General features: G+C 47.5%; 2 protein-coding genes across 4 annotated transcripts in view; both read right to left on the bottom strand.

Annotated features, from left to right (window-relative positions):
- The window catches only part of LOC308575554 (uncharacterized protein), a gene marked incomplete at its 5' end in the record, with an annotated part of 32,882 nt that extends 31,341 nt beyond the window's left edge, over positions 1-1,541 (bottom strand). Inside the window, 2 exons of the mRNA XM_081174310.1 lie at positions 153-251; positions 1,425-1,541. Of these exons, the coding sequence (XP_081030436.1) occupies positions 153-251; positions 1,425-1,541 (216 nt within the window). The remainder of the gene's footprint in view (positions 1-152; positions 252-1,424) is intronic.
- Positions 1,542-4,935: 3,394 nt separating this feature from the next.
- Positions 4,936-25,380, bottom strand: LOC308575869 (solute carrier family 2, facilitated glucose transporter member 11-like). Of its 3 annotated transcripts, XM_081174976.1 has the most exons (12): positions 24,722-25,380; positions 24,110-24,208; positions 22,147-22,307; positions 21,061-21,185; positions 18,795-18,924; positions 16,770-16,918; positions 14,189-14,376; positions 12,518-12,628; positions 8,836-8,937; positions 8,451-8,526; positions 7,662-7,789; positions 4,936-6,033 (listed from the first exon to the last, which is right to left on the bottom strand). In XM_081174976.1, the coding sequence occupies exons 2-12, from the start codon at positions 24,182-24,184 to the stop codon at positions 5,824-5,826; spliced, it is 1,455 nt and encodes a 484-aa protein (XP_081031102.1). In that variant the 5' UTR covers positions 24,185-24,208; positions 24,722-25,380; the 3' UTR covers positions 4,936-5,823. The 3 variants fall into 3 exon arrangements, with proteins under 3 accessions (XP_081031102.1, XP_081031101.1, XP_081031103.1); XM_081174975.1 differs by lacking the exon at positions 24,722-25,380 and having other exon boundaries at positions 24,110-24,439; XM_081174977.1 differs by lacking the exons at positions 24,110-24,208; positions 24,722-25,380 and adding an exon at positions 22,960-23,122.
- Positions 25,381-25,897: the final 517 nt, after the last annotated feature.

Below are 25,897 nucleotides of genomic sequence, written 5' to 3'. Positions count from 1 at the left end.
GACCAGCTAAACCTATGGAAAGAAAGTCTTCCTTCATCACCTTCTGCCGCCTCCTGGACCATGGATGGTGCAGGAGGCAGCTATGGAATGTAACCAGGGTGAGCTCCTGCTCACCCCTTCCACCGGGTGCAGCTGCTTAAGGGGCTGCTTACCATGGAGGGATAGTTGATCACAGAAATCTGATAGCCAATCTGGAGGTTGCCACCAATCCCCAGCACGAGGATCATTTGGTAAAACTTCCGGTGCCGAATCTGCGGTGGGAGACAAAAGACACAAGAGCCTGGAGGAAAGAAAGGCCACCCGTCACCCTTCCTCAAAGCGCCCATAGAAAATGGGTTCAAATCTCAGGGGGCCATGCTCAGAGGTGATGCAGGGGACGGGGTGGTATTTGGGACGCCCTTGCTGTGAAAAGAGAGAAGTGCAGAATCAGAGGCAGAAGCAAGAGAGGAGGGAGCCCAAGAGGTAGAGATGAGTCAGGCTGGTGAAGAAGCCAGGGTGTCTCCCCCCCCTGCTGCAACAAGCTCCCCTCCCCACCGGTCTCCCAGGACCAGAAGTTATAAAGAGGGAGGAGCTCAGATTGCTATGGGAAGGCGGAGGTCTTCAGCATTTGCAACTGCCTCATAGGGACAGCAAGACCTACTGAGAAGAGTTGTTGTGCTCATTATGCCTGTCTCCTCTGAGCTGGCGTGATTTCTGCCAATAAAGAGTTAACTTCATGGACTCTGTGTGATTTATTGCTGGCTAGCTTTTCTCTCTCTCACACACACAGAAAAAGAGAGCTCAACTTTGATTTTGGAATGATCATTTTTGTTTGACGCTTTAACATTATGAGGCCAAAGATCAGGGAGGGTGTGAGGAGGAGAGAAGTTCGGACAGATGTGGTTAGCACCATCTTATATCAGGACTTCTAGAACCTTCTAGAAATTGAAAAGGAAGCCCTGAGGAACTGCCAGCCAGAGCTCACTTGGGTCCAAACCAGGCAAACTCTGGTCCTCCAGATGTTTGGGACTACAATTCCCATCATCCCTAGCTAACAGGACCAGTGGTCAGGGATGATGGGAATTGTAGTCCCAAACATCTGGAGGGCCGGACTTTGCCTATGCCTGGTCCAAACCAAAATAATGTGGGGGGAGGGCAGGCCTGCAGATGAGACAGCACACCTTCCTACCACGGGGGGAGGTGGATGAGGTTGAGGGCATCCTGACCCCGACTTTGACCGCAGCAATTGACCCACAGCCTCGTGATTCACGCTGAGGAGTTGGCAGGCTGGGCTGGACTGGGCTGGAGAGGATGAGCTATCTGGTCCCAACTGAGTAGAGCCTGAGAAGGAACGCTCGTCTTCCTAGGGGGGGCTCTCGCAGACCAACCTGGGAGCTAATTCCTCCTCCCGTAACCACCCTCTTAACAAAGCCCGTGTTACTCACCAGCCCAGAGAACCAGCCCTCCATTCTGCACCAGAAAGCAGCTTTCGGAGGGGAAGGAAAGGAGGAAGGGGAGTCCGGCTGGAAGGGCATGTGTGTCTCGGGCTCCTTCGCTGCCATGTGGGCGGCTTGGGCGGAAACCATGACACCAGAGTTAAAATTAACTGCCTGGCTGTGCCCTTCATGCCTGTTTCGATCAACCATTAATTACATACACAGCCCAAGACTAGAAAGCTCCATTGGGCAAAAGGTAAAACTCACCCAGGTGTGAAATCGAGACACGAGGACCAGTCACGCTGGCCGCCGGCGTCATCCTCCCCACCCACCCAGCCCGGTGACATCAGCCTTATCTGCTGCCCATCAGTTTTGGTCTCAGTCTGTCGCACCTGAAGTATCTGTAGAGCATTTCCTGCTGCAAATTCCAGGCTCCATCTAAGCAGAATCTTCCGAATATTTACCGTATTTTTCCATGTATAAGATGCCCCCATGTATTTTGAATAAACATACACAAATTTATTGATTGTTAACATAACAGACAGATAATTTAAGGATCTTTACAATTTTACAATATGCAGAGAATAACGGGTTGAAAAATCAGAGAAAGGAGCTGAGGGAAGTCTTGGGGGGGAGGGAGGGTCTTTTTTGGGGAGGGGAAAAATGGGGGAAAATAATGAAGATGATATGTTTTGATAATTTGTTATGTTGAAATTCTTAATATTTTTTTTTAAAAAAAAATATGCCACCATGTATAAGACGTCCCCTATTTTTAGGAACCCCAATTTAAGAAAATAGGGGGGAGATTGCCCTGTGTATAAAACGACCCACTGTTTTTCCACATAATTTTAAAGTAAAAAACCCTAGTCTTATACACGGGAAAGTACGGTATTTGGAAGATCTTACTAAGACCCAGCAACTGGGTCTGCCAGCCAAAATGGGTCTCCCCTCCTTCTCCAGCCTATTGTATTCCCTCCCTCCCTAGGGCAGATGGGAGATTTCTTGGGCCCACATGACAGGGACCCAATCCCTATTCCCCCACTGCAAGTTCCCTGTAACAGCAGCACTATTTTCCCCCCTTTTAATTTTATTTATGCTTTTCAGGTTTATACATTTCACTAATTTTACCATCATCTTAACATTTCAAAACTTGACTTGCTTCCCCCTCTTTCTGCGGTTCCTTAAATTTATTTTTAATATCTTCTGCATATCCAAATTAACTTCATTTGCTCATTTGATCATCCACTTTAAATATATACTCTTACAGAACTGCAGGTTATTGCAATCATCCCGCCAATGTTCTTATCTGTTTACAATTTATCTGTGAATATTCAATAAACCATTTCCACTCTCTTATTGAAAGTTTGCGGTCTTGATTTCTTATTCTTCCGGTAAAAGTTTCACCATTTCTGCATATTCCATAAGTTTTTGCATCCAGCAGCATTTATTAGGTGATCAAGGTGAAGCCTGGCAATGGGTTCTGTAATGGGTATGGGGTTGCTCGTGCGTAAGTTGCCGCCTCTCCTGGCTATGTTGCCTTGTTAAAACTTTCTGTCTGCACAGCCCCTTCTCATGGTGGCTGCCTCAGTCACTGGCAGAATCCGTCAGTGGGAGTTTCTTAAATCTTTTCCAACATAAAAGTTGTTTGACACCCAGTCTCCTCCTACTCTCTCTGCGCGGAAGTCTTCTGCGCAGGGTGGGCGTGGGTAGCGGAGGACCCGTGCTCTCCCTGCTGGTGTCTGGTGAAGAGTCCTGGAGCCCTCTCGCCGATTCCCCCATCAGCCCCTCTGTATCCCTGGTGTTGCGCTGATTTGCTTCCCCATCTACGGAGCTGCCTCTCTCCCTGCTGGGCCCTTCTCCAGCATCATTTGAGAGCCTTCCCTCCGCCACTAGCTCCGATGTCAGTTCCCTGACAGGTTCGCTTAAGGACAATTTGACATCTTTGGCAGCTCCCCAGCTGATGCTTTAAGGGGTCATTCTGAAGTGCTTTTGAAAACAGGAACTGGAGATTTCTTCCATGTATGCGATAAGACCCCCTGCGTTGCAAGGGGTTGGACTAGATTACTGCTGGGGGTCCCTTTCCAACCCTATAATTCTACGATCAAGAAACAGAGCAAGCACAAACGTGTGGGGATCTTCCTTTATTCCCAGGTTTCGTTTTACAAGTTCACGTATCCCACAAAATACTTCGATGCTTTGTGGAACTTGTCAGTCAGAGCTTGAAGTCTTGTTCGTAGAAGCCTCCCCAGGAATAATGGGACACAGTGGCCTCCCCCCCCCCAAAAAAAAAAATGTCTGGGAGAAGAGAACAGACAGGTTGGGATTCAAAGAAAATGGGCTTCATCTGACTTCCAGCAAGGAGGAGGCTGAAATGGGCTTGAAGTTTACTGCAAGCATACCAGTGAAACAGCAGAACAAGTTTCCGATACTGTACAGTGGTACCTCGGTTTACAAACTTAATCCAGAAGTCCTTTCTTAAACAGAAACCGTTCTTAAACCGAGGTGCGCTTTCCCTAATGAGGCCTCCCGCCGCCGGTGCCCTTCCACCATTCAGATTCCGTTCTTAGACCGAGGTAAAGTTTGCAAACCGGGACACTACTTCTGGTTTTGCGGAGTTCTTCAACCGAATCATTCTTAAACAGGACTGTTTTCAAACCGAGGTACCACTGTACTCGGGACGCGGGTGGCGCTGTGGGTTAAACCACAGAGCCTAGGACTTGCCAATCAGAAGGTTGGCAGTTCGAATCCCCGTGACAGGGTGAGCTCCCGTTGCTCGGTCCCTGCTCCTGCCAACTTAGCAGTTCAAAAGCACGTCAGAGTGCAAGTAGATAAATAGGTACCGCTCAGGAGGGAAGGTAAACAGCGTTTCTGTGTGCTGCTCTGATTCGCCAGAAGCGGCTTAGTCATGCTGGCCACATGACCCGGAAGCTGTACGCCTGCTCCCTTGGCCAATAAAATGAGATGAGCGCCGCAACCCCAAAGTCGGCCACGACTGGACCTAATGGTCAGGGGTCCCTTTACCTTACCACTGTACTCATAGTTTCAGAAGGAAGGTGAAAAATTAGGGGGCCCCTGAGAAGCCCCCCCACCTTTTACCTCTGCACACCTCTAGGCTCCCCATACATGGGCGTTACCATGGGGTGGGGGAGCAGCAGCCCCTCCTAGATCAAGTAAAACAATAGAAATACTTAACTGGCCAATCATGTCAGTTCTGCTCCCCCTAACAAAGTCCTGTCCCACCCCCCCAAAAAATACCAGGCTATGCCCAGGCACTCACACCTAGCCATGGGTTTCCTTTCCTATCTACCCCAAGAATTCAGCCTTTATTTTGATGTGTTTCAAACTGGAAAAACTATCCCAAGCATAGATAGGTAGCCGTGTTGGTCTGCCATAGTCAAAATAAAAAAATTCCTTCCAGTAGCACCTTAAAGACCAACTAAGTTAGTTCTTGGTATGAGCTTTCGTGTGCATGCACACTTCTTCAGATATTTATCCCAAGCATGAGAACTTTATTTATCCCAAGCATGAGAACTCAGCTTCTGTTCCACCTACATTGCTAAAAATCGCCAAGTAACCGGTCCCTAATTTATGCAGTTGACTCTGCTCATGGAAAACTCAGCAATGTTGCTTGCAGTAAACAAAAGCCCCCCCCCCCCCGTGCCCCTCATGGTAAAGCAAGAACGGGATTAACAACTCCAGATCATAGGGATTCTTCAAATAAGGGCCAATCCTAGACTCCAGGCATGCAGTTAAAAGCCTCTTTGCAGCAATGCATGGATTTTTAAAGAATGCAAATTGTGCTAGGGCTGGGGCTGGGATCAGAGCAGGCAGGGAGGGACAAATTTAACCCTTTCCCCTTCTGCTTTGATTTCTTTACTTATTCATTTCAACAAAATTTATACACCGCATGATTGTAGCAAAACCTCTAAGCCGTTTACAATAAATATTAAAACTATCATTAAAAACAGTTGAAAACACTGGAAAACATGGAAAGATAATTAAAAATAACAGAAAAACAGAGATTAAAACATGTCAACATCAATGTGTCGGAATTTTGTTCTTGTTGTTTCGTCGTGTCCGACTCCTAAACAAAAGGATAGGCTTAGTTTTGAGAAGAATTCATTTTCCGAAGCTGGCATTTGCTTTCTTTTTTTCCTTTTCTTTTCAAGAGGGGGGACTCTCGCTGGCACCAATGGGAGAAGCCCCCTTTCCCAATGCAAATGCTAGCTTCAGAAGAGTATTCAGAAGCACAGATGGAGAAGGAAGCCTTCTGTTCCCTCTTAAGGCCTTGTTCACCTTCCGCCCAGCAGCTGATTCAACTGGCATTCGGAAACACCAGCCTGCTAAGAGTTTACTCTCCCCCTCCTGTTGGCCCTGAGGGCCCACTTCATCCAAACAGCAGCTGCCATCACAACTTGGTACAAAAACTGTGGTCGGTGGAGGCCATCTTTCCCCGAGTGGTGAAAGCCATTCTCTTCCCCAAACGCATCCTTTTGAATTCTTCGGTGATCTCGCTGATGGACTTTCCCTTTGTCTCTGGCAGGTACCTGTAGATGAAGATCCCCACCACGAGGAGCACAACGAAGAAGAAGAGGAAGCAGAAGTGGCCGAGGACCTCCTGGAGAAAGGAAAACCAGGCACATGTGAGGTGCCTCAGTAGAGCCTCCTAGAAAGGAGAAAAACTTCTCCCTTTCCCTTATGGGGTAGTCCAGAGCCCATAGAGAGTCCTTAAGTGGGTTCCCTATCGGTAGGAGAAAACAGCAGAGGCCAACCAGAGTACTGTATATCTGAAGGAGCGCATATCTGAAGGAGCGTCTCCACCCCCATTGTTCTACCTGGACATTGAGTTCCAGCAGCGAGGGCCTTCTGGCGGTTCCCTCACTGCGAGAAGCCAAGTTACAGGGAACCAGGCAGAGGGCCTTCTCGGTAGTGGCACCCACCCTGTGGAATGCCCTCCCACCAGATGTCAAAGAGAAAAACAACTACAAGGCTTTTAGAAGACATCTGAAGGCAGCCATGTTTAGGGAAGCTTTTAATGTTTGATGTATTACAGTATTTTAATATTTTTTTGGAAGCTGCCCAGAGTGGCGGGGTATAAATAAATTATTATTATTATTATTTGCTCTGTAAGACACACTTTTTCCCTCCTAAAAAGTAAGGGGAAATGTGTGTGCGTCTTATGGAGCGAATGCAGGCTGCGCGGCTATCCCAGAAGCCAGAACAGTGAGAGGGAGCACTGTGCAGTGCTCCCTCTTGCTGTTCTAGTTTCTGGCTTAGCCGCACAAAGCCTCTGCAGGGCACGGGGAGCCTTCATCCCGCTGCCCTGAGGAGGCTTCACGCAGCTATCCCTGGCTTTTGTGGGAGGTGGGGGAAGGGACAGAGCTCTGTCCCTTTCCCCACCTCCCAGAAAGCCTGCAAGAGCCACGCTCCCTTTAAAGAGCCGCACGGAGCGTGTGTACGGCTCTTGGGGGCTTTTCCCCAAGGAGGGAGAAGGGCAGCCCATCAGTGACAGCCTGCTGTTCTCCCTTCTTGGGGAAAAGCCTGCAAGCGCCGCACACACATGCTCCACGCGGCTCATGAAAGGGAGCGCTGAGCAGAGCCTGGGATGCATACAGGCTCTGTTCAGCGCTCCCTCTAAAGAATATTTTTTTCCTTGCATTCCCCCTCTGAAAACTAGGTGCGTCTTATGGTCAGGTGCGTCTTGTGGAGCGAAAAATACGGTATATTGAGAAGCAAAGCAGCTACTAAGCCTGATCTTTATTCAAGGAACTGTTGCAACAGGCTCCCTACTCACCACACACAGGAGGGAGGAGAACTTGAACAATAACAGCAACTTCGCTTGTGTCATGAAGTAGAACAAATAGAAGCTTTGTCAGTGGCGTAGCGTGGGTTGTCAGCACCCGGGGCAAGGCAAGTAATTTGCGCCCCCTAACCCGTGGATTTGCGCCCCCTAACCCGTGGATTTGCGCCCCCTAACCCTAACCCCCAGATGTTGCACCCGGTGCGGCTGGCCCCCCCTGCACCCCCCACGCTACGCCACTGAGCTTTGTGGCTGACTGGGCCTGTCAGGGTTTTGTTTGTCTCAGGCATGGGGATTTGCATGAAAACCGAGGGAGACCCAAACACACACACAGGAGAACTGGTTGGCTGGGTGCACTGGGAAAATAAGCAAGGGGAATTGGCTATTTTGTGTCCTGCTTCAGGCGAAATGCCTTGGGCAGACATTGGACAAAGGGGGCAACTCACCACAAGAAAAGGAAACGTCATGCCGACCAGGAAGAGGCCCACCCAGCTGACTATTCCAATGATGGTCAATGCCGATGGCCTTACTGACTGGCCAAAAATCTCCGTTATAACCGCGAAGATGGCACCAGCTGAAAGAGGAAATATGGAGGGTCTTTTGCAATTCAGATTTCTCTGTGGAGTTTCCAGACACAAAACTCTGACTAGATGCCACTGGCAGAAACTGTTCCGAGACCATATAACACTGGTCCTGAATGACCTACATTGGCTCCCAGTACGTTTCCAAGCACAATTCAAAGTGTTGGTGCTGACCTTTAAAGCCCTAAACGGCCTCGGTCCAGTATATCTGAAGGAGAGTCTCCACCCCCATCATTTAGTCCGGACACTGAGATCCAGCTCCGAGGGTCTTCTAGCAGCTCCCTCACTGCGAGAAGCAAGGTTACAGGCAGAGGGCCTTCTGGGAACCAGGCAGAGGGCCTTCTCGGTAGTGGCGCCTGCCCTGTGGAACGCCCTCCGATCAGATGTCAAGAAAATAAACAACTATTTGACTTTCAGAAGACATCTGAAGGCAGCCCTGTTTAGGGAAGTTTTTAATGTTTGATGTTTTATCACTTTCTTTCTTTATTATTATTATTATTATTATTATTATTATTATTATTATTAATCTGTTGGGAGCCACCAATAGTGGCTGGGGAAACCCAGCCAGATGGGCACGGTATAAATAATAAATTATTATCGTTATTTTTCTGGCTCCACCCCACCCTCTGCGAGCCCTTTTCCAGATTTACTCACATGGGCCAAGACCATAGGAGAGGGTGAACAAGAATATGAGGGCGATGCTGCCAAAGGAAATCCAGGGGAACTGGCCCTGAGAAGCAAGAAGGAAGGAAGGGAAGTCCTGTTAAAACAATTGTGATGCGCATGGGATTCTTCCAAAGAATGTGTATTTTTTCCTCTCTCTCTCGCCCACGATGCTGCGAAGTCTTTTGCTATCCAAATGGTCCATGGGCACAGCAGATTTAGTAGCTATCACAATATAAAACCTGAGAGTCGGAAGAGACACCAAGGCTCATCTAGTCTAACCCCCCTGCAATGCAGGAATCACAGGTAGTGAATCACTGACAAATGGCCACCCCCAGATGATCAGGAAGAGGAACTGAGGCTGGACTCTGCTCACCTGGAAAGAGAGGGCCAGGACAAGGAGCACCATCACTAGTCCCATCATTGCGAAGCCACCCCACAGGAGAACCCTCCGGCCAAAGCGCTCAACGAGGCAGCTCTGTGTGGTCAAAAAAAGGCAATCAGCACCATATTTTGAAAGGACACGAGACTACAGTCATACCTTGGAAGTTGAAGGGAATAAGTTCTGGAAGTCCCTTAGACTTCCAAATGCTTGGAAACCAAAGCATGGCTTTTGATTGACTGAAGGAAGCTCCTGCAGCCAATCGGAAGCTGCGCTGGATGTTCGGCTTCAGAAAATCATTCAAAAAGCGGAACACTCACTTCCGGATTTTGAGCCTTTGGGAGCCGATTTGTTCGGGAGCCAAAGCATTTGAGATCCAAGGTATGGCTGTAGTTTATAGAAAGAAGATATGTTGGGTGTTGGAGTGGATGTGCTGAATATTTTCTTCACATGGCTGACGGATGAAGAATCAGAAGTTTTTTTTCCTGTTCCCTCTTCCTTCCTTCCTTCCTTCCTTCCTTCCTTCCTTCCTTCCTTCCTTCCTTCCTTCCTTTCTCTCTCTCTCTCTCTCTCTCTCTCTCTCTCTCTCTCTTTCTCTCTTTCTCTCTTTCTCTCTCTTTTCTTTTTCCCTTTTCCCTTTCTCTCTTTCTCTCACTTTTCTTTTTCCCTTTTCCCTTTCTCTCTTTCTCTCTCTCCTTTTCTGGTCTGCGTTTTTATTTAGATTAGCTTTTTAGCTTTGATTAAAAAAGAAAGACACGTGATACTAATTTTTGTATTTCTTTTCCCCCCAAATTTTGATAAAATGGATTTGGAAAACAAAGAAAGGGCATGAGACAAATTCCACTGAGTGTGTGGGGACTGCTCAGGATACCTTGCCCATGGAGAGAAAGGTGTCTGTGGGAGGTTTTTGCCCACTGCTCCCTGCTCCCAGGCCAGCCCAGGTAAAAAGGTAAAGAACCCCTGGACGGCTACCGTATTTTTCGCTCTATAGGACGCACCCGACCATAGGATGCACCTTGTTTTGGAGGGGGAGAACAAGAAAAAATAATTCTCCCCCTCTCTGCTCAATGCCCCTTCAGCGAAGCGGCAGGAGAAACGGAGCCCCTTCCATTTCTCCTCCCGCTTGGCTGAAGGGGCACTGCGCAGCTCTCCCTCTCTGCTGAAGCCAGGAGAGTCTTGCTCTCCCGGCTTCAGCAAAAGGAACCCGAAGCCTGCGGAGCGCAGTGAGAACTCGCGCTGTGCTCCAAAGGCTTCAGGCGGAGATCCCTGAAGCCTGGAGCGCTCCCTCTGTGCTTCGGAGGCTTTGCGTTGCTATCGCTGAAGCCAAGGAGCCTGTATTCGCTCCATACACATTTCCCCTTAATTTTTGGAGGGGGAGGGACTTCCGGGTTGGCGCGAACAGCTAATGGCGGATTCCCTCCGAGCTCTGGAGGGAATCGGCTCCGCTGGAGACGGGTCTTGCTGCGACGGCGACGCGGAGACCCTCAGAAACCGCAGGCGCGGATGCCTGCGGACCTGGTGACTCGGTGGGCACCTTAAGCGCCCCCTCTGACCCACGAATAGCCTTTTTAAAGGCTTCGGAGAGGGTACGGAGAGCGGCGTGGTGCTGAGAGTAGACCGCTACCCCAGTGGAGCGAAGCCGTGTGCCATGGCTGAAGAGCGCTGACTTTTTTCCCTGAATTCGGACCTGAAAAGAAGTAACCCGTGAGTAAAACGGAATTCGGACCCTAAAATACTTATTTTTGAATTCGGTACGACCGGGGGATGTGTTAAAGGGAAGTCCGCACCCCCCCTCCTGCAGACGATCTAAAGCAATAACAGAAGAACTAAGTTGGAGAGCCTACCCTTTGTGGTGTGAGTTAAAAAGATATTAACTTTCACGATTTGACAAAAAGAAGTTTTGAGCTGGAGCGTAAGAGTGCAACTTTAGAAGTTTTCTTTTTGCTGTGTGCAACCCCCCCTCCCGGGCCCGGGAGCGTCCTGCGTTTCAGTCTGCTGAAAAAGAACACAGAGTTTGACAGCTGTCAAAGCTGTCAAACGGGCAGTTTAAAGTTAAAAAATTGTTACTTAAGATCTCTCCGGACTAAATGAGTTACAATTGAATTAAAGTCGTTGGAAACAAAGAAACAAACAACGAGGCAAAGGACTGTTGGAAAAAGAATACTAAGTAACCAGATTCCCTCTAGGGGGAATTCTGAGACATTACAATGGCTGCGGATGGAAATTTACTAGCTGAGATAGAAAGAATGTTTTACCTTGTGGGAATTTTACAAGAGCAGAGTCTGGCTATGAACAAACAACTTACGACCTTGACTTCTGGAATAAGCAGCTCTGCTGAATGCATTGAGGACTTGAATGAGAAAGAATCTGCAGCTGAACAGGAAGAGATATCTCAAGAACTGAAGGAGACTAAACAAGGAAAGGAGAAAGTACAGATGGAAAGCACCAACCAGAAGCCTACGCTAGTGGATTATAAGCAAGAAGACCCTTGGATTACATGGATTACAAATCTGCGAAAGATGAAGGAGGAGGCCCCTGGAGTATTTGGAATACAGGAACTTAAAACAAAGAAGAAATATGATTGGGGCCTCCACTTTGAATATGAAGGATTGGTGGAACTTCTGCAGCAGCTGTTTTTAAGTATCCTTGTGGGAAGAGAACCTGGTTGGATTGGGACAGAACTCCTTCGAGATTTGAAGACCAACACAAAGGACTACCAACAAAACCGGCGGAGAGGAACTGAAAGAGACTTGAAGGCCTCGGATGTGAGGAATCCAGGCTAAGAACTGTTATTGTGGACACGTACTTGGGAAGGGACGGAAACCGGGGTTGGGAGGGAAGGGAAAACAGAATCTCAAAAACATTTATGACTTTTGGGCTTAATTAGTATGATCTATATTTAATATAAAATGGGAAATCGATGGAAGGGAACTTGAGTCCAACTTAGGAAAGAACTTAATTTTTCATAAAAGAGGTAATGTTAATATGGTAAGGAGGAGAAATAATAACTTGCTGACATAATTATGGGAATTAGGATGTATGAAGGGGGGGTGGGGGGAAGTCAAGGAATAAGGTTAAGAAACTAAGATTTTTGAAATTATACATGTTGTTGTCTTTGTCTTTTGTGTGTGCGTTATGTCTATATAAAATGTGAAAAGCAAAAAAAAAAATTTTTTTTTAAAAAATAATTTTTGGAGGGGGAAAAGTGTGTCCTATAGAGCGAAAAATATGTTAAGTCCAGTGAAAGGCGACTATGGGGTTCCATCTCACTTTTAGGCCGAGGGAGCTGGCATTTGTCCACAGACAGCATGACAAAACTGCTTCTGGCGCAACGGGACACCATGACGGAAACCAGAGTGCACGGAAACACCATTTACCTTCCCGCTGCAGCGGTACCTATTTATTTTCTCGCACTGGTATGTTTTCGAACTGCTAGGTTGGCAGGAGCTGGGACAGAGCAACGGGAGCTCACCCCGTTGAGGGGATTCAAACCGCCAACCTTCTGATCAGCAAGCCCAAGAGGCTCAGTGGTTTAGACCACAGCACCACCTGCATTCAGCCCAGGACCACACACAAGCACCAGCTACTGAACCCGCCCTTCTCGCTCCCTCCAGCTCCTTCCCATTACAAAGGAGTCGGCTCTTCTGTTCCCACTCGCAAACCAGGCTGGACTTACGCATATGATCGTACCAACAAATTCGCAGCTGCCAACGCCGACTGCTACGTAAGGTATGAGGCTTTCCTCAATTTTGGCTGTGCGGAAAACTTCGAAGGCGTAGAAGTAGATCTGGAAAACGAAAACGAAACAAGGAATGTCCGAGGGACTGGTGCAAAAAGTTTTCAGGAGGAGGGAAAGAGGTGCAGGTTCATTATCTTGGATGAAAGGGCCCCAACATTCCTGTCAGAAGCAGGCATTTTAAGGTCTCCCTACCTCAGGTGCTCTGAATTGTTTTTGTTACGGTGCTGTTTTTACAAGCTGTTTTATGCCACTTTGTCTTTCAAAAGAGAAGAAACCATGGTGCCCACCAAAATTTCTTGGGAATAGACAGAAGCGTAAGGGTCATGGCCATTCGCACCAGGAGGTTGGGGGAGCTCCACTGCAGCTCTCTTTCATCCTCCCTTCCACCTGAACCACCAGATTTTCTGCTGCCTGAGAAAAGATGGAAGGATATCTGGGGGGGAAGTGTGGGAGTGGTGCATCCAAAATGCTATGGAAAGAGCTAATGCAACACAGAGCCTTGAGTTTTACTGACAGAGCACCAGGAGTTATTTTACACTGCTATGCTCCTCAGAATAATTCTCTAAAGTGTCATAAGTCTGTCTGGACTTAGCTACACACCGCAGATAAAACGTTTCAAATGTGTTGTAAAATGCAATGTACAAGATGGTGACAGTGAGCTAGGCCAAATTCAATGTATTTTTCAAAACTTTTTTAAAAAAGCATTTCACAGCTTTTTAAAATATGTGTGTAGATTCCACCTCACTCTCATATATATGTATAACACATGCACACACACAGACTATATCTATCTATCTATCTATCTATCTATCTATCTATCTATCTATCTATCTATCATCTATATTGCAGTGCTCATCTCGCTTTATTGGCCGAGGGAGCCAGCGTACAGCTTCCAGGTCATGTGGCCAGCAGGACTAAGCTGCTTCTGGCGAACCAGAGCAGCGCATGGAAACGCTGTTTACCTTCCCACCGGAGCGGTACCTATTTATCTACTTGCACTTTTGGGGGTGCTTTTGAACTGCTAGGTTGGCAGGAGCAGGGACCGAGCAACGGGAGCTCACCCCGTCGCAGGGATTCGAACCGCCGACCTATGTAAATATGTTTTCGTATACCAAGTAAAGTGATGTGTTATGTTTAAACTCTAAGCAGAGAATCTTGCACAGTCTTTTAAAAGGGGCTCGAATGTCCTGGGGGCAACTAAATATAAATAAAATCAAATATAAATATAAATGAAATATAAATATAAATAAATATAAATAAAATATAAATATAAATCAATATATAAATATAAATAAATATAAATAAATCAATATATAAATATAAATAAATATATATAAATATATATAAATAAAATAAATATCTATAAATAAAACCAAAAGATGGGAAGATTAATGGCTGGGTTATGATTATTTAAATGTTTTCTTAAAACAGCACCTTGCATGTGCCCTTTAGGAAATGGGTGGAGAAAGTGTGTAAGTCCCCCAATCAATGTGTGGAAAGCCCCTAAGAGAGGTGGGGGGTGGGGAGAAGAAGAAGAAGCGGGAGAAGAGGAAGAAAGAGTTTCCATTGCTTAGAGTTCCTGATGCAATTAAAGTGATTCTACTCAACGGCACTCAAGCCAGAGAGGTTCAGGGTGAAGATCAGCAGGACGCTGAGGCCCAGCGGCCACCGCACAGACTTCTCGCTCATCACTTCCAGGACACTCAGGTTCTTGGAGCTTCTCATGTCCTCCTTCTGCTTCACCATGTCCTCCAACTCAGCTTGGTGATGCCCTTCGCCCCAGAGGTACTTCATGGCTTTGTGGGGGAGAGAGAGGGAGAGAAAGAGACGGGGGGGGCAGTCCTTCAAAAACTGAGCTACTCAATTATCTGAACATTAGCTGAACGAAAAGATCAAAGTTTCAGTCATCATCAGAGAACGCATCCAGGGGCATCCAAATTACTATCATCCATTCAGAAGCTTGAAGGAGCTGTGGTGGACTTGTAAAAGGGTAAAAGCGTATTGGGAAATGATTCATAATGAATTGAAAAAAATGTTTAAAAGTACTTTCCCTCCCAAACCCAGAGTCCTTCCTGTTGAGGATAATTCAGACTGAAATACCCAGGTGTCAAAAAAGGTTATTTATGTATGCTACCACTGCGGCTTCTGTTTTGTTAGCCCCAAAATGGAAAACAAGCGAGGTCCCAACTAAAGAAGAATGGCAACTTGAGCTGACAGAATATGCACAACTTGCAGACTTAACATATAGACAGTGGCGTAGCGTGGGGGGTGCAGGGGGGCCCGGCCGCACCGGGCGCAACACCTGGGGGTTAGGGTTAGGGGGTGCAAATCCACGGGTTAGGGGGCGCAAATTACTTGCCTTGCCCCGGGTGCTGACAACCCACGCTACGCCACTGCATATAGAATAAGAAAACAAGAAGAACATGTGTTTAAAGAAGACTGGAAGGTGTTTATTGAATACAGTGGTACCTCGGGTTAAGTACTTAATTCGTTCCGGAGGTCCGTTCTTAACCTGAAACTGTTCTTAACCTGAAGCACCACTTTAGCTAATGGGACCTCCTGCTGCTGCTGCGCTGCCAGAGCACAATTTCTGTTCTCATCCTGAAGCAAAGTTCTTAACCTGAGGTACTATTTCTGGGTTAGTGGAGTCTGCAACCTGAAGCATATGTAACCTGAGGTACCACTGTATAGGGGAAATAACTGTGTACAACTGAAAACGCTGGCAGCACTAAGAAAAATTCAACATCAAAATAAGTTTTGATGGATGCAGTAATGGAAAACTAAATAGTATAGTTTTTGTAAAATATGCAGGAATATAAGATATGAAGAATGAACCATGGAAAGAGAAGAAGGGAAGTCATTAATATGTTAAGGATGTATAATGAGTATTTTAAATTGCCAAACAGAAAATTTAATAAAAATTACATTTAAAAAAAGAAGAAGCAGCTTGAAGGAGCTTATACCTGAAGGAGTGTCTCCACCCTCATCGTTCAGCCCGGACACTGAGGTCCAGCTCCAAGGGCCTTCTGGCGGTTCCCCCACTGTGAGAAGCGAGGTTACAGGGAACCAGGCAGAGGGCCTTCTCAGTAGTGGAGCGCACCTTGTAGAACGCCCTCCCATCAGATGTCAAGGAGATAGACAACTACATAATTTTCAGAAGACATCTGACGGTGGTCCTGTATTGGGACATTTTTAATGTTTGATGCTTTTTAAATATTTTGCTGGAAGCCACCCAGAGTGGCTGTGACAACCCTATCTGAAGGGTGACATCTAAATAGTAAAATTATTAAGCCGCCTCTGAAAATAGGGGAATGTTAGTGACAGAACAAGAGCAGCAACATTGCTTTGGCATCCCGCCCTGCCTAAAGAGGCCATCTGGAGTTGGACAGAACTAAAGGAAGCAGATCAGGGGTTTTAAATCTGGATAGCCCACCCTGCCCACATGTGATCAAACATCTAGAAGAAGAAGAAGAGTTTGGATTTGATATCCCACCTTTCACTCCCCTTCAGGAGTCTCAAAGCGGCTAACATTCTCCTACCCCTTCCTCGCCCACAACAAACACTCTGTGGGGTGAGTGGGGCTCAGAGACTTCAGAGAAGTGTGACTGGCCCAAGGTCACCCAGCAGCTGCATGTGGAGGAGCAGAGACGCGAACCTAGTTCCCCAGATTACAAGTCTACTGCTCTTAACCACGACACCACACTGGCTTGCTCTGGTCTCCCAAATAGGTCTGGGGGGTGGTTATGAGACCTGGCTGTGCATGGGCAGAAGTCCTCTGGGGTAGGGCAGGTTTTACACCCCCTTGCAACAGAGAGCCGCTTACAGCAGTCCTGCGGTGGAGAACACTGCTAAAATTGCACATCAGAGGTGGGGCTGAGGCTTGTTTGGATTCCTAGTTTAAAAACCCTAGAATTTCTAAGATTGCAGTAAAAGTCAAACCGCTCCCTCACCCCTAATTTCCGCTGAGGCTGAATCAGCCTCCGACTTTTGCATGCAGAAGCCTCGGGTACCACTGATTTGTGTGTGGACGGGAACTTTTGGATGAAAAATAGGCAAACAACTAGAATTTTTGTGCAAGTTACGGCAGGGGCTTCTGTTTTCCTCGCTGACTTTTTATTTGGGCACACCTCTTGTGCTCAGGCAATGCAGGCTAGATGGCCACTTCCACCCCACCCAACTTGCTCATTACCTTTCAAGCAACCATCTTTGTCTCCCTTCTGGAGCAACAGGTATGGAGGGGACTCGGGGAAGAAGGGCAGGAGCAGCAGCTGGAACAGGGCTGGGATCCCACACAGAGCCAGGAGCAGAGGCCACAGCGACTCTGTGCCAAAGAGATCTCTGGGGACAACAGGCACAGAGAAAGCAGCCATTTAGGCTTCATCCAAGGGAGGAGGGCAGGTGTTTAGGGGACCTGGGAACCCCTGATTTCCTTCTTTTTTAAAAAACAACAACAACACATCAATATTGTTGTTGTTAATTAAATTTGTATACCAGCCTATACTCACAGGTCTCAGAGCAGTTACAACATAAAATACATAATAAAAACAAAAACAACCCAATAAACCTCCTGCCCGGCACATTTTAAAAGCTCATGTATAGACCTCACAGTTGCAGAGATCAGTTCGATTTGTTATATTTCTATACTGCTTTTCATTCAAATGAATCGCTAAGCGGCTTAAAGGTAAAGGTGCCCCTGACCATTAGGTCCAGTCGCGGATGACTCTGGGGTTGCGCTCTATAGGCCAAGGGAGCCGGAGTTTGTCTGCAGACAGCTTCTGGGTCATGTGGCCAGCACGACTAAGCCGCTTCTGGCGAACCAGAGCAGTGCATGGAAACGCTGTTTACCTTCCCGCCAGAGTGGTACCTATTTATCTACTTGCACTTAGACATGCTTTCAAACTGCTAGGTTGGCAGGAGCACGGACCAAGCAACGGAAGCTCACCCATTTGAACCACCAACCTTCTGATTGGTTTAGACCACAGCACTACCACGTCCTTACAAACAATAAATAACAATGGCATAATAGAACACCACAAATGCAGCACAAATCCAGTAGAAAAATTAAGAAATCACCAGTTAGAAAAATCAGAGGCCCTGCCCCCGCCCGACCAACTCCCAGCACTTTGCTCAGCTGTGTTTGTCACAGAAACAGGTCTTTCCAATGTGTCTCTCTTTAAAAGAGGGGTAGGGAACCTCCAGCCCATGAGTCAATCTTGGCCCACTGGGGGTGGGGTCTAATTTGGCCCATAAGGTCATTATCCCCCCAAACCACACCCACCAGCTGACATCACTGAGTGAGGTCAGCTGAAGCGCAGAGTTGAACGCTGCTGGGTGCTGCTTTGCCAGCGCATTCCCTGCAGGGTATGGAGTGAGTTTCTAACAAGAAGAAGAAGAAGAAGAGTTTGGATTTGATATCCCGCCTTTCACTCCCTTTAAGGAGTCTCAAAGCGGCTAACATTCTCCTTTCCCTTCCTCCCCCACAACAAACACTCTGTGAGGTGAGTGGGGCTGAGAGACTTCAAGGAAGTGTGACTGGCCCAAGGTCACCCAGCAGCTGCGTGTGGAGGAGCGGAGACACGAACCCGGTTCACCAGTTTACGAGACTACCGCTCTTAACCGCTACACCACACTGGCTCTCGACAAGCCTAAGGAATTGTATGTAGTTGTCCCTTGCCCCCTTTAAGCTTCCTGGCATTACTCCACCACCTTGCTCCCATCAGGAGAAACCCCAAAGTGTCTTTGGCCCAGCAGACAGGAGGAAGTCAGCTGGCAAATCTCTCTTACCTGGTCCAGAGTTAGAGAGGAAAGGGAGGGCATGGCATAAACAAAGCTGTCAACTGCTCCCCTTTTTTAAGGGAAATTCTCTTATTCCGAATAGGATTCTTCGCAAGAAAAGGGAAAAGTTGACAGCTATGGGCACAAACAAGAATGAAAGGTGTGTAGCTCACCTACCTCCCCAAGGCTGTTGGGGACGACACAATCATTACAGTGGTCAGCACAAAATAGACACATAAACCATTAAAAATGACAAGATCAGTCCAAGTGGAAATAAGGAGAGAATGCAATTGGTCAGCAAATTGAGGAAAACATTCTGACAGATGAAGAACAACACTTGATCGTCTCAACCGCAAAATGGATCCAAGTGGGAAGAAAGTAGAAAAGGAGGGAAGGATAAACAAACACGGTTGTCTGCCATGCCATCAGTTTAACTTACCTTAAGCCCATAATTTGTCCAAAAGCTTTTCCTAGTGAAAAAAACACAGAGCAGGTGGCAGTGGCAAAACCTCTGAATTCCTTGGGTGCAATTTCTCCAACGTACGGTCCATTGGTGTTCAGGGAAATACCTTCAGTGAGAAGAAAAAGGTACGTTACAGAAAGATTTAGTGATGTCTCTGAGATCGTACCACAATGTTCCACCACCACCCACAAAACCCACCACTTGGAGCTGCCTGTGTCAGCCTGGGCCACATGATGGGGGGGGGGGGGAGGAGAGCAAGCTGGAAGGAGAGCCCCTTCTGAGATGGGCCACCTGCAAGCTGGTAACAACATACCCCCAGATCTCCAGATGACCTCTCAAAGTGGCTAAACATTAGGGATCATGGTGGGCAGTGCTGGATTACCAAATAGACAGAGTAGGAAGTAGTCTATGGGCCCCATGCCTTTTAGGGGCCCGATGACAACGAATCAAAATAATATTGATTTGATCTTGAAAGAAAATTACAAAAAAACGTATTCGGAGATAATTTGCGAGATTTCAACTGCCTATCAAAAAAACTAAGATCATGGCCACTCGTCCCATCACCTCCTGGCAAATAGAAGGGGAAGAAATGGAGGCAGTGAGAGATTTTACTTTCTTGTGCTCCATGATCACTGCAGATGGTGACAGCAGTCACAAAATTAAAAGATGCCTGCTTCTTGGGAGAAAAGCAATGACAAACTTAGACAGCATCTTAAAAAGCAGAGACATCACCTTGCCAACAAAGGTCCGTCTAGTTAAAGCTATGATTTTCCCAGTAGTGATGTATGTAAGTGAGAGCTGGACCATAAAGAAGGCTGATGGCTGAAGAATTGATGCTTTTGAATTATGGTGCTGGAGGAGACTCTTGAGAGTCCCATGGACTGCAAGAAGATCAAACCTCTCCATTCTTAAGGAAATCAGCCCTGAGTGCTCACTGGAAGGACAGATCCTGAAGCTGAGGCTCCAATACTTTGGCCCCCTCATGAGAAGAGAAGACTCCCTGGAAAAGACCCTGATGTTGGGAAAGATGGAGGGCACAAGGAGAAGGGGATGACAGAGGACGAGATGGTTGGATAGTGTTCTCGAAGCTACCAGCATGAGTTTGACCAAACTGCGGGAGGCAGTGGAAGGCAGGAGTGCCTGGCGTGCTCTGGTCCATGGGGTCACGAAGAGTCGGACACGACTAAACAACTAAACAACAACAACAGGGACTGCCTCCAAAGGGTTTAATCTGGCAGTGATGATGGGACCTTGACAGGCAAGACAGGAGTGTCCAGCAGACATCCTCCAGCTGGACCCAAGCCAGGGACCATCTTTGTCAGGCAGCCCAGAAGGACACCATTGCTGAGCAGGTCAAAATTTGCTAAGAGCTCCAGCAGAACCAACAGGGAGACCAACCCCACACCCTGTGTTTCCAGTTCCCACGTCATCTACCAAGTGGCCAAATACATCTCTGTCTGAAAACTGGAACCAGGATGAAATGGGTTCAGAAGAACAACATATTCCTCTCACAAGGCTTTCATCCCTTTCAAGACCCGCTTGGGTGGATGTCTTTATGTGTGAGTGAGCTCACACACCCCAAGATCAGGCCCACAAACTGAGATGGATCCAGGACCATGTGAGAAGGACCTCCTTCTCTTCCTGCTGCTGCCACTAAGGGCCCATTGTTGGGTTCGGCTGTCACTCTTGCATCCAAATCTGAGCTGCTTTATTTGCAAAGTGTGAAGCTTAAACTGACCTTTGATGATTCATCCTTAGCTGCAGAGGGTCCTTGATGCAGTAAGCTACTACACTTGCAGGACTCTGTGCCAATGCAACAACGGTGGGATGGTGAAATGCCTTTGCCTCCCTCACTGCCACAGTGGAGGCCAGGGCCAGCTCAAGACATTTTGCTGCCCGAGGCAAAGGACAAGATGGCCCCTTCCCCAAAGGCACACACAGAAGCCAATTGGACTGGTAGTTGAATTTTACTCCAACGTAGGTGAAAGAACTGTGTCTTCCACCACACTTGAGGACACTCGCAATTCTGGCCACTCCCTGTACCTCAGCATCTGCTGCCTGAGGCAGCTACCTCATGCTAGGGCCGGCCCTGGCAGAGGCCCCAACTGGGGTTCTGGCCTGCTCTCGGTAGCATTTTACCAGAGTTTTCCTCCATGTTTAAACTAGCCATCATTGCCCCGGTTGCATTCATGCAATTGGCCCCACCCAAGACTCAAAATATCAGAGCTGAGAGGTCTCCTACCTGCAGTGAAGCCATAGAGGAAACGGCTTATCAGGATCATTTCGAAAGAGTCGGCCGTCCTACTGAAGCCGACGAGGAGGGCGGCGGCGATGGTGACAATGTCGTTGAACAGCAGCGTTTTCTTTCTGGAACGGACAACGTCCCGGGGTGAAGAAGAGGCTTTTGCCCGCCCCTTTGTCCCCAACTGAAGAAGCAAATCCCCTGACTGACTTCTTGCCAAATGAAACATGGCAAATAAGGGATTCAAAGCACATGATTCACAAAATGATGTTGCGTCACAAGAGTGACATACTTTTTTTTAAAAAAAGGAATATTTCTGTATTTTATTGCTTAGAGTTAGAATCATAGAATTGTAGAATTGATCCCGAGATGATTCCCAGAGGATAACAATAACAACAACAAATTTATTATTATTATTATTATTATTATTATTATTATTATTATTATTATTATTAATAATAATAATAATAATAATAATATTAATACTTTTATTTTGCTTTAAACAAACAACCAAAATTACAAAAGAAAAATCCTTAATAATAATAATAATAATGAAAAAAGCTAAAAAAACTACAAAAAATATCAAAGTACATGGCATAGAACATAAGTCATTATGGGAAAGAAAAAAGGAAAAGGAAAGAAGAAGGGGGAGGAGGGAAAAAGAAGGAAAAGGGGGGAAAAGGGGGGGGGGAGAGAAAAAAGAGAGGAAGATGAGCCAAAACACAAGAAGGCTCATCTATTGTATGCTTCCATCAAGGTCACAGCAGATCATTATTCTTATCAATTCTCTCTATCTTCATTCCATAGAATCCCTCATCTTGGTAATTGGGAACATTTCCCTATGTGGTATCATCCTAAACATAACCAGGTCTTTCTTGATGAACCCTTATCCCCTAGATAATTATTTAAACATTCCCATTCTTCTTTCACCATCTTTTTAGGTTTATCTCTTATTGCATCTGTCAGCTTCGCGAGCTCCAAGTACCGTAATCATACAACTTGACTACCCATTCATCTTGATATACTTTATTAATGCCCACAAAGGGGTGGGGGGCACCAGGGCCTCCTGGTAAGGAAGGGGCTTACTTTCCATATTGGGTGGTCACATGCCCACTGGACAGGTTGCCCAGGAGCCCACCCAGGCAGAAAATGGAGACGACTGCAGACCACAGGAAGGTGAGCGTTTCGTGGTGAAGGGCAGAGCCATACCGCTTCACCCATGTCTGGTTGATAAATGTCTTGATGTACTGGGAAGGGAATAATAATAATAATAATAATAATAATAATAATAATAATAATAATAATAATAATAATAATTTAAAAATTAAAGAAGACATGAACTCCAGCACCCACCCACTGTGTATCTCTTATATTGAAAGCTCTTGGTTTTGTGTGTGTGTGTGTGTGTGTGTGTGTGTATTTCTTGGTTTACAAGAGAGGATGCACCTCCACAGGTATATACCTCCACATGTGCTGGGAATGTCCTAAAATCCAACTCTTTTGGACATTAATCATACAAGAAATATGCAAAATAACCAGTGCTTTTTCCTGGAGGGACGCAGGGGTACGCATACCCTTCAACATTTTGTGAATCTAAGTTTGGCCTCATTGAGGGGCAGTATTTCAATATGAGTAGGAAAATGAGAGTACCCCTTAACCTTTTTTAAAAAAGAATAAAAGCACTGCAAATAACTAAGCAAGTACAAGAAATCACCCCAGAACTGGCCCTACTAAACATCTTACAGGACAATACTCCCCACTCACATCACAAAGAGCTCATAACCCACCTATTCTCAGCAGCCAGAAGCATCATAGCCAGACACTGGTAGCATATTTTTTCAACAAACCATATTATTTTCCAGACAGCAGCCCCTGCTCTGCCCTGCCTTGTTTACAAACCTTCATTTCCTCCGTTGGTATGAAAGGAGATGGTTTGGATTCAGGGTACAACCTTCTCCAGATGACAAAACTGGAGAAATCCTGCCCCTCCAGACACACCTGAGCCAATCAGCAGGAGCCAACTAGCTCTTTTGGCCCCTCCCCCTGGTGGCAACCCGTGTGACCCAATCCCTCCGCCATGCCTGTATCTCCACCTGAACCACCGCTGGCTTGAGATGATACTGCTGCCTGTCCTGACATTGTGGGCACCAGCTAAGTGGGTGGAGGAAAAGAGGTCCCGGGCACAGCTGCCCCTCACTCACCCCTTGAAAATGGGGGCTAGCACCCTCAGGGGCAACCCCACCACCCATTTGTCAGGGGATATCCCCACACCCTGCAAAGCCATCTGTGCTCGTCCCGAGGGTTAACCGTGCGGTGAGGTCCGAGTCCACTCCAAGGTCGAGGGTGCAGTACGGAAAGCTGAAGCTGGGTCCAAGGCAGGGAGTCGGGTGAGGTCAGGAACTCTGGCAGAGGCAAGACGGGGTGCAGGCAGGAACAGGCTACCAACAATGTAGCTCTGGTAACCTGGGACTGGGGCTGTCTGGCTTTTATCTGCCCCGAGGCATAGGGCGGCCCCGGTCCACAGGTGACTCGCCTCTCCTGGCCTGGAGGCGAGCACTCCTCCTGCGGGAACTTAGTTCCCTCCACCTCTCTGCCCTGACTCTCTGCCCCTCAGGAGAGGCTGGAGGGTTACCGGACCCAGAGGCCACCTCTGGTTCCTCTGACGGGGCTGAGAGTGGAGCACCTGCAGGCAATGGGTCCTCCATCACCTCAGGAGCCAGAGCAGACTCAGCTGGTGCCTGCACCTGAGGATCCAGCACAGGTGAGGACCCTTCAGGCTCAAGCCCCAGCCCCGGATCAGCTGGTTCTGGAGGCAGCGACTCCTGTGCAGGCTGGGATCCCTCAGGTTCAGCCTCCGAGTCCGAATCCCCGGCCATCACACCTTCTTTCGTGCGTGTAGAGAGCCCGTGAAGCCAAATAATCTACCTAAACACCACAAAGCTGTTCTCTTTTTGTATCAGCTGAGGCCACCGTCGGACGAGACCCCTCGAGGCTATCGCCAACCCACATGTGAGAGGGAGAAGGTTCAACTATGATCCCCTTTGCTTACCTGAGAGGGATAGCTGATCACGGAGATCTGGAAGCCGATCAGGAAGGTCCCTCCCATCCCCACCACAAAGATCATTTGGAACACTCGCTGGTACCGAATCTGCCAAGAGAAAACACCGCCGTCTGGGCCACGTCCTCGCCTCCCTTCTGCAGCTACCATCCAAGAGATGGCGAGGGCTGGTCCAGCACCCAATGCCCTATGATGAGGCAGGGAAGGAGTCAGGTGAGAGGACAAGGGGGACAACAGGAGAACCAGGTGTGACCCTGACGCCTCAGCCAGGTGTTATGAACCCACTTGAGAAGTGACTGACCGCCTCAGATGGGAAACAATCGTTCTCCCCTCCATGGTATTCATATAAAGCCACGGGTCAGCAAACCTTTTTCAGCAGGGGGCCAGTCTACTGTTCCTCAGACCTTGGGGGGGGGGGCTGGACTATATTTTGGAAGGGGGGATAGGAACGAATTCCTATGCCCTACAAATAACACAGAGATGCATTTTAAATAAAAGGACACATTCTACTCATGTAAAAACATGCTGATTCCTGGACCGTCCACGGGCCGGATTGAGAAGGCGATTGGGCGGATCCGGCCCCCCAGGCCTTAGTTTGCCTACCTGTGATTTAAAGAGGCTTTTCTCAAAGAATCCTAGCTACAATTCCTAGCATCCTTAACAAACTACAGGTCCCAGCATACTTTGTGTGTGGGGTGTAATATCCTGCCCTGAAGCAGAGAGAGAAAGAGAAGGGGATTGCAGAGGAGGTGTCGTGTCCCCCCCAAGATTGGTGAGGGAGAAGAGCAGGTCTTCTGGGGGCTGGGGTGGGACATCCCAGAGGTGGGGTCCTCAGCTAAGAGTAAATAAAGAGTGCTGAGTCTCTTTCCTCGTCAGGCTGAAGTGCCCGATACTCACCAATTCAGAGAAGACACTGGCTGCCATTTTCTGCAGGAAAAGTTGTTACTCTGTCCCCGGTCGTTTGTCAGGTGGGCTGAGAGCTCTCTAGGCTTCCCTTGACCAACAGCACAACGCAGGACAGTGAGGTAGCAAGGAAGAGTGGGACTGCAGCCCAAGGTATTATTTCGAGGATTTCAGTGACTTTTGACCCATCAGCAAGTTGTCCCCGGTTAACTATTCCAAGAAGAAACTGAGCCAGCCCTAAGTCATCATGAAGTCAGCTTTCTCTTGGATTGACACAGCGCCATGGCCTGATAACTAGGGCAGGACACAGAGGATTTCACCTTTGCCTTGCTTGCATACTGACCAGGCCTCTGCCCCATATCTGCCACATCAGGGGCTTATTTTGCAATAGGGAGAGAAGGAAAAGCAATGGATGTCACCACCTGCAGTTGTTCCACCTAGCATCTCCTCCAATGTTTCTCCAGTGAAAACAGGGATGTCCTATCCCATAATAACAACAATAGTAATTTTATTATTTATATCCCACCCGTCTGACTGGGTTGTCGCAGCCACTCTGGGCAGCTTCCAACCTATATAAAAACATATGAAAACAGGGAAGTCCTAAGGAAAAGCGGGACATTCCAGTATCAAATCAGAAACAGGGATGGCTTCTGTAAATCCGGGACTGTCCCTGGAAAACAGAGAAACTTGGAGGATCTGGGATCCCAAGGCTCATGAAGGCAGGATCAGGGACAGAGCCCAGTAGATTTTTGTGTGACATTTTGCAGATGCTGTAGTCTCCAGATCCATGTTCCTAGTCATGGGTGAGAACAACACGGGCAGAAGAAGAAAGATACCTTTAGCCCCTGAAGATGCTGAAGGCCTGGGAAAGGAACC

Source organism: Podarcis bocagei (assembly GCF_964188305.1).
Source record: "Podarcis bocagei genome assembly, chromosome: 16".
NCBI classification, from domain to species: Eukaryota; Metazoa; Chordata; class Lepidosauria; order Squamata; family Lacertidae; genus Podarcis; species Podarcis bocagei.
This window is presented reverse-complemented; position numbering and strand designations above follow the sequence as displayed.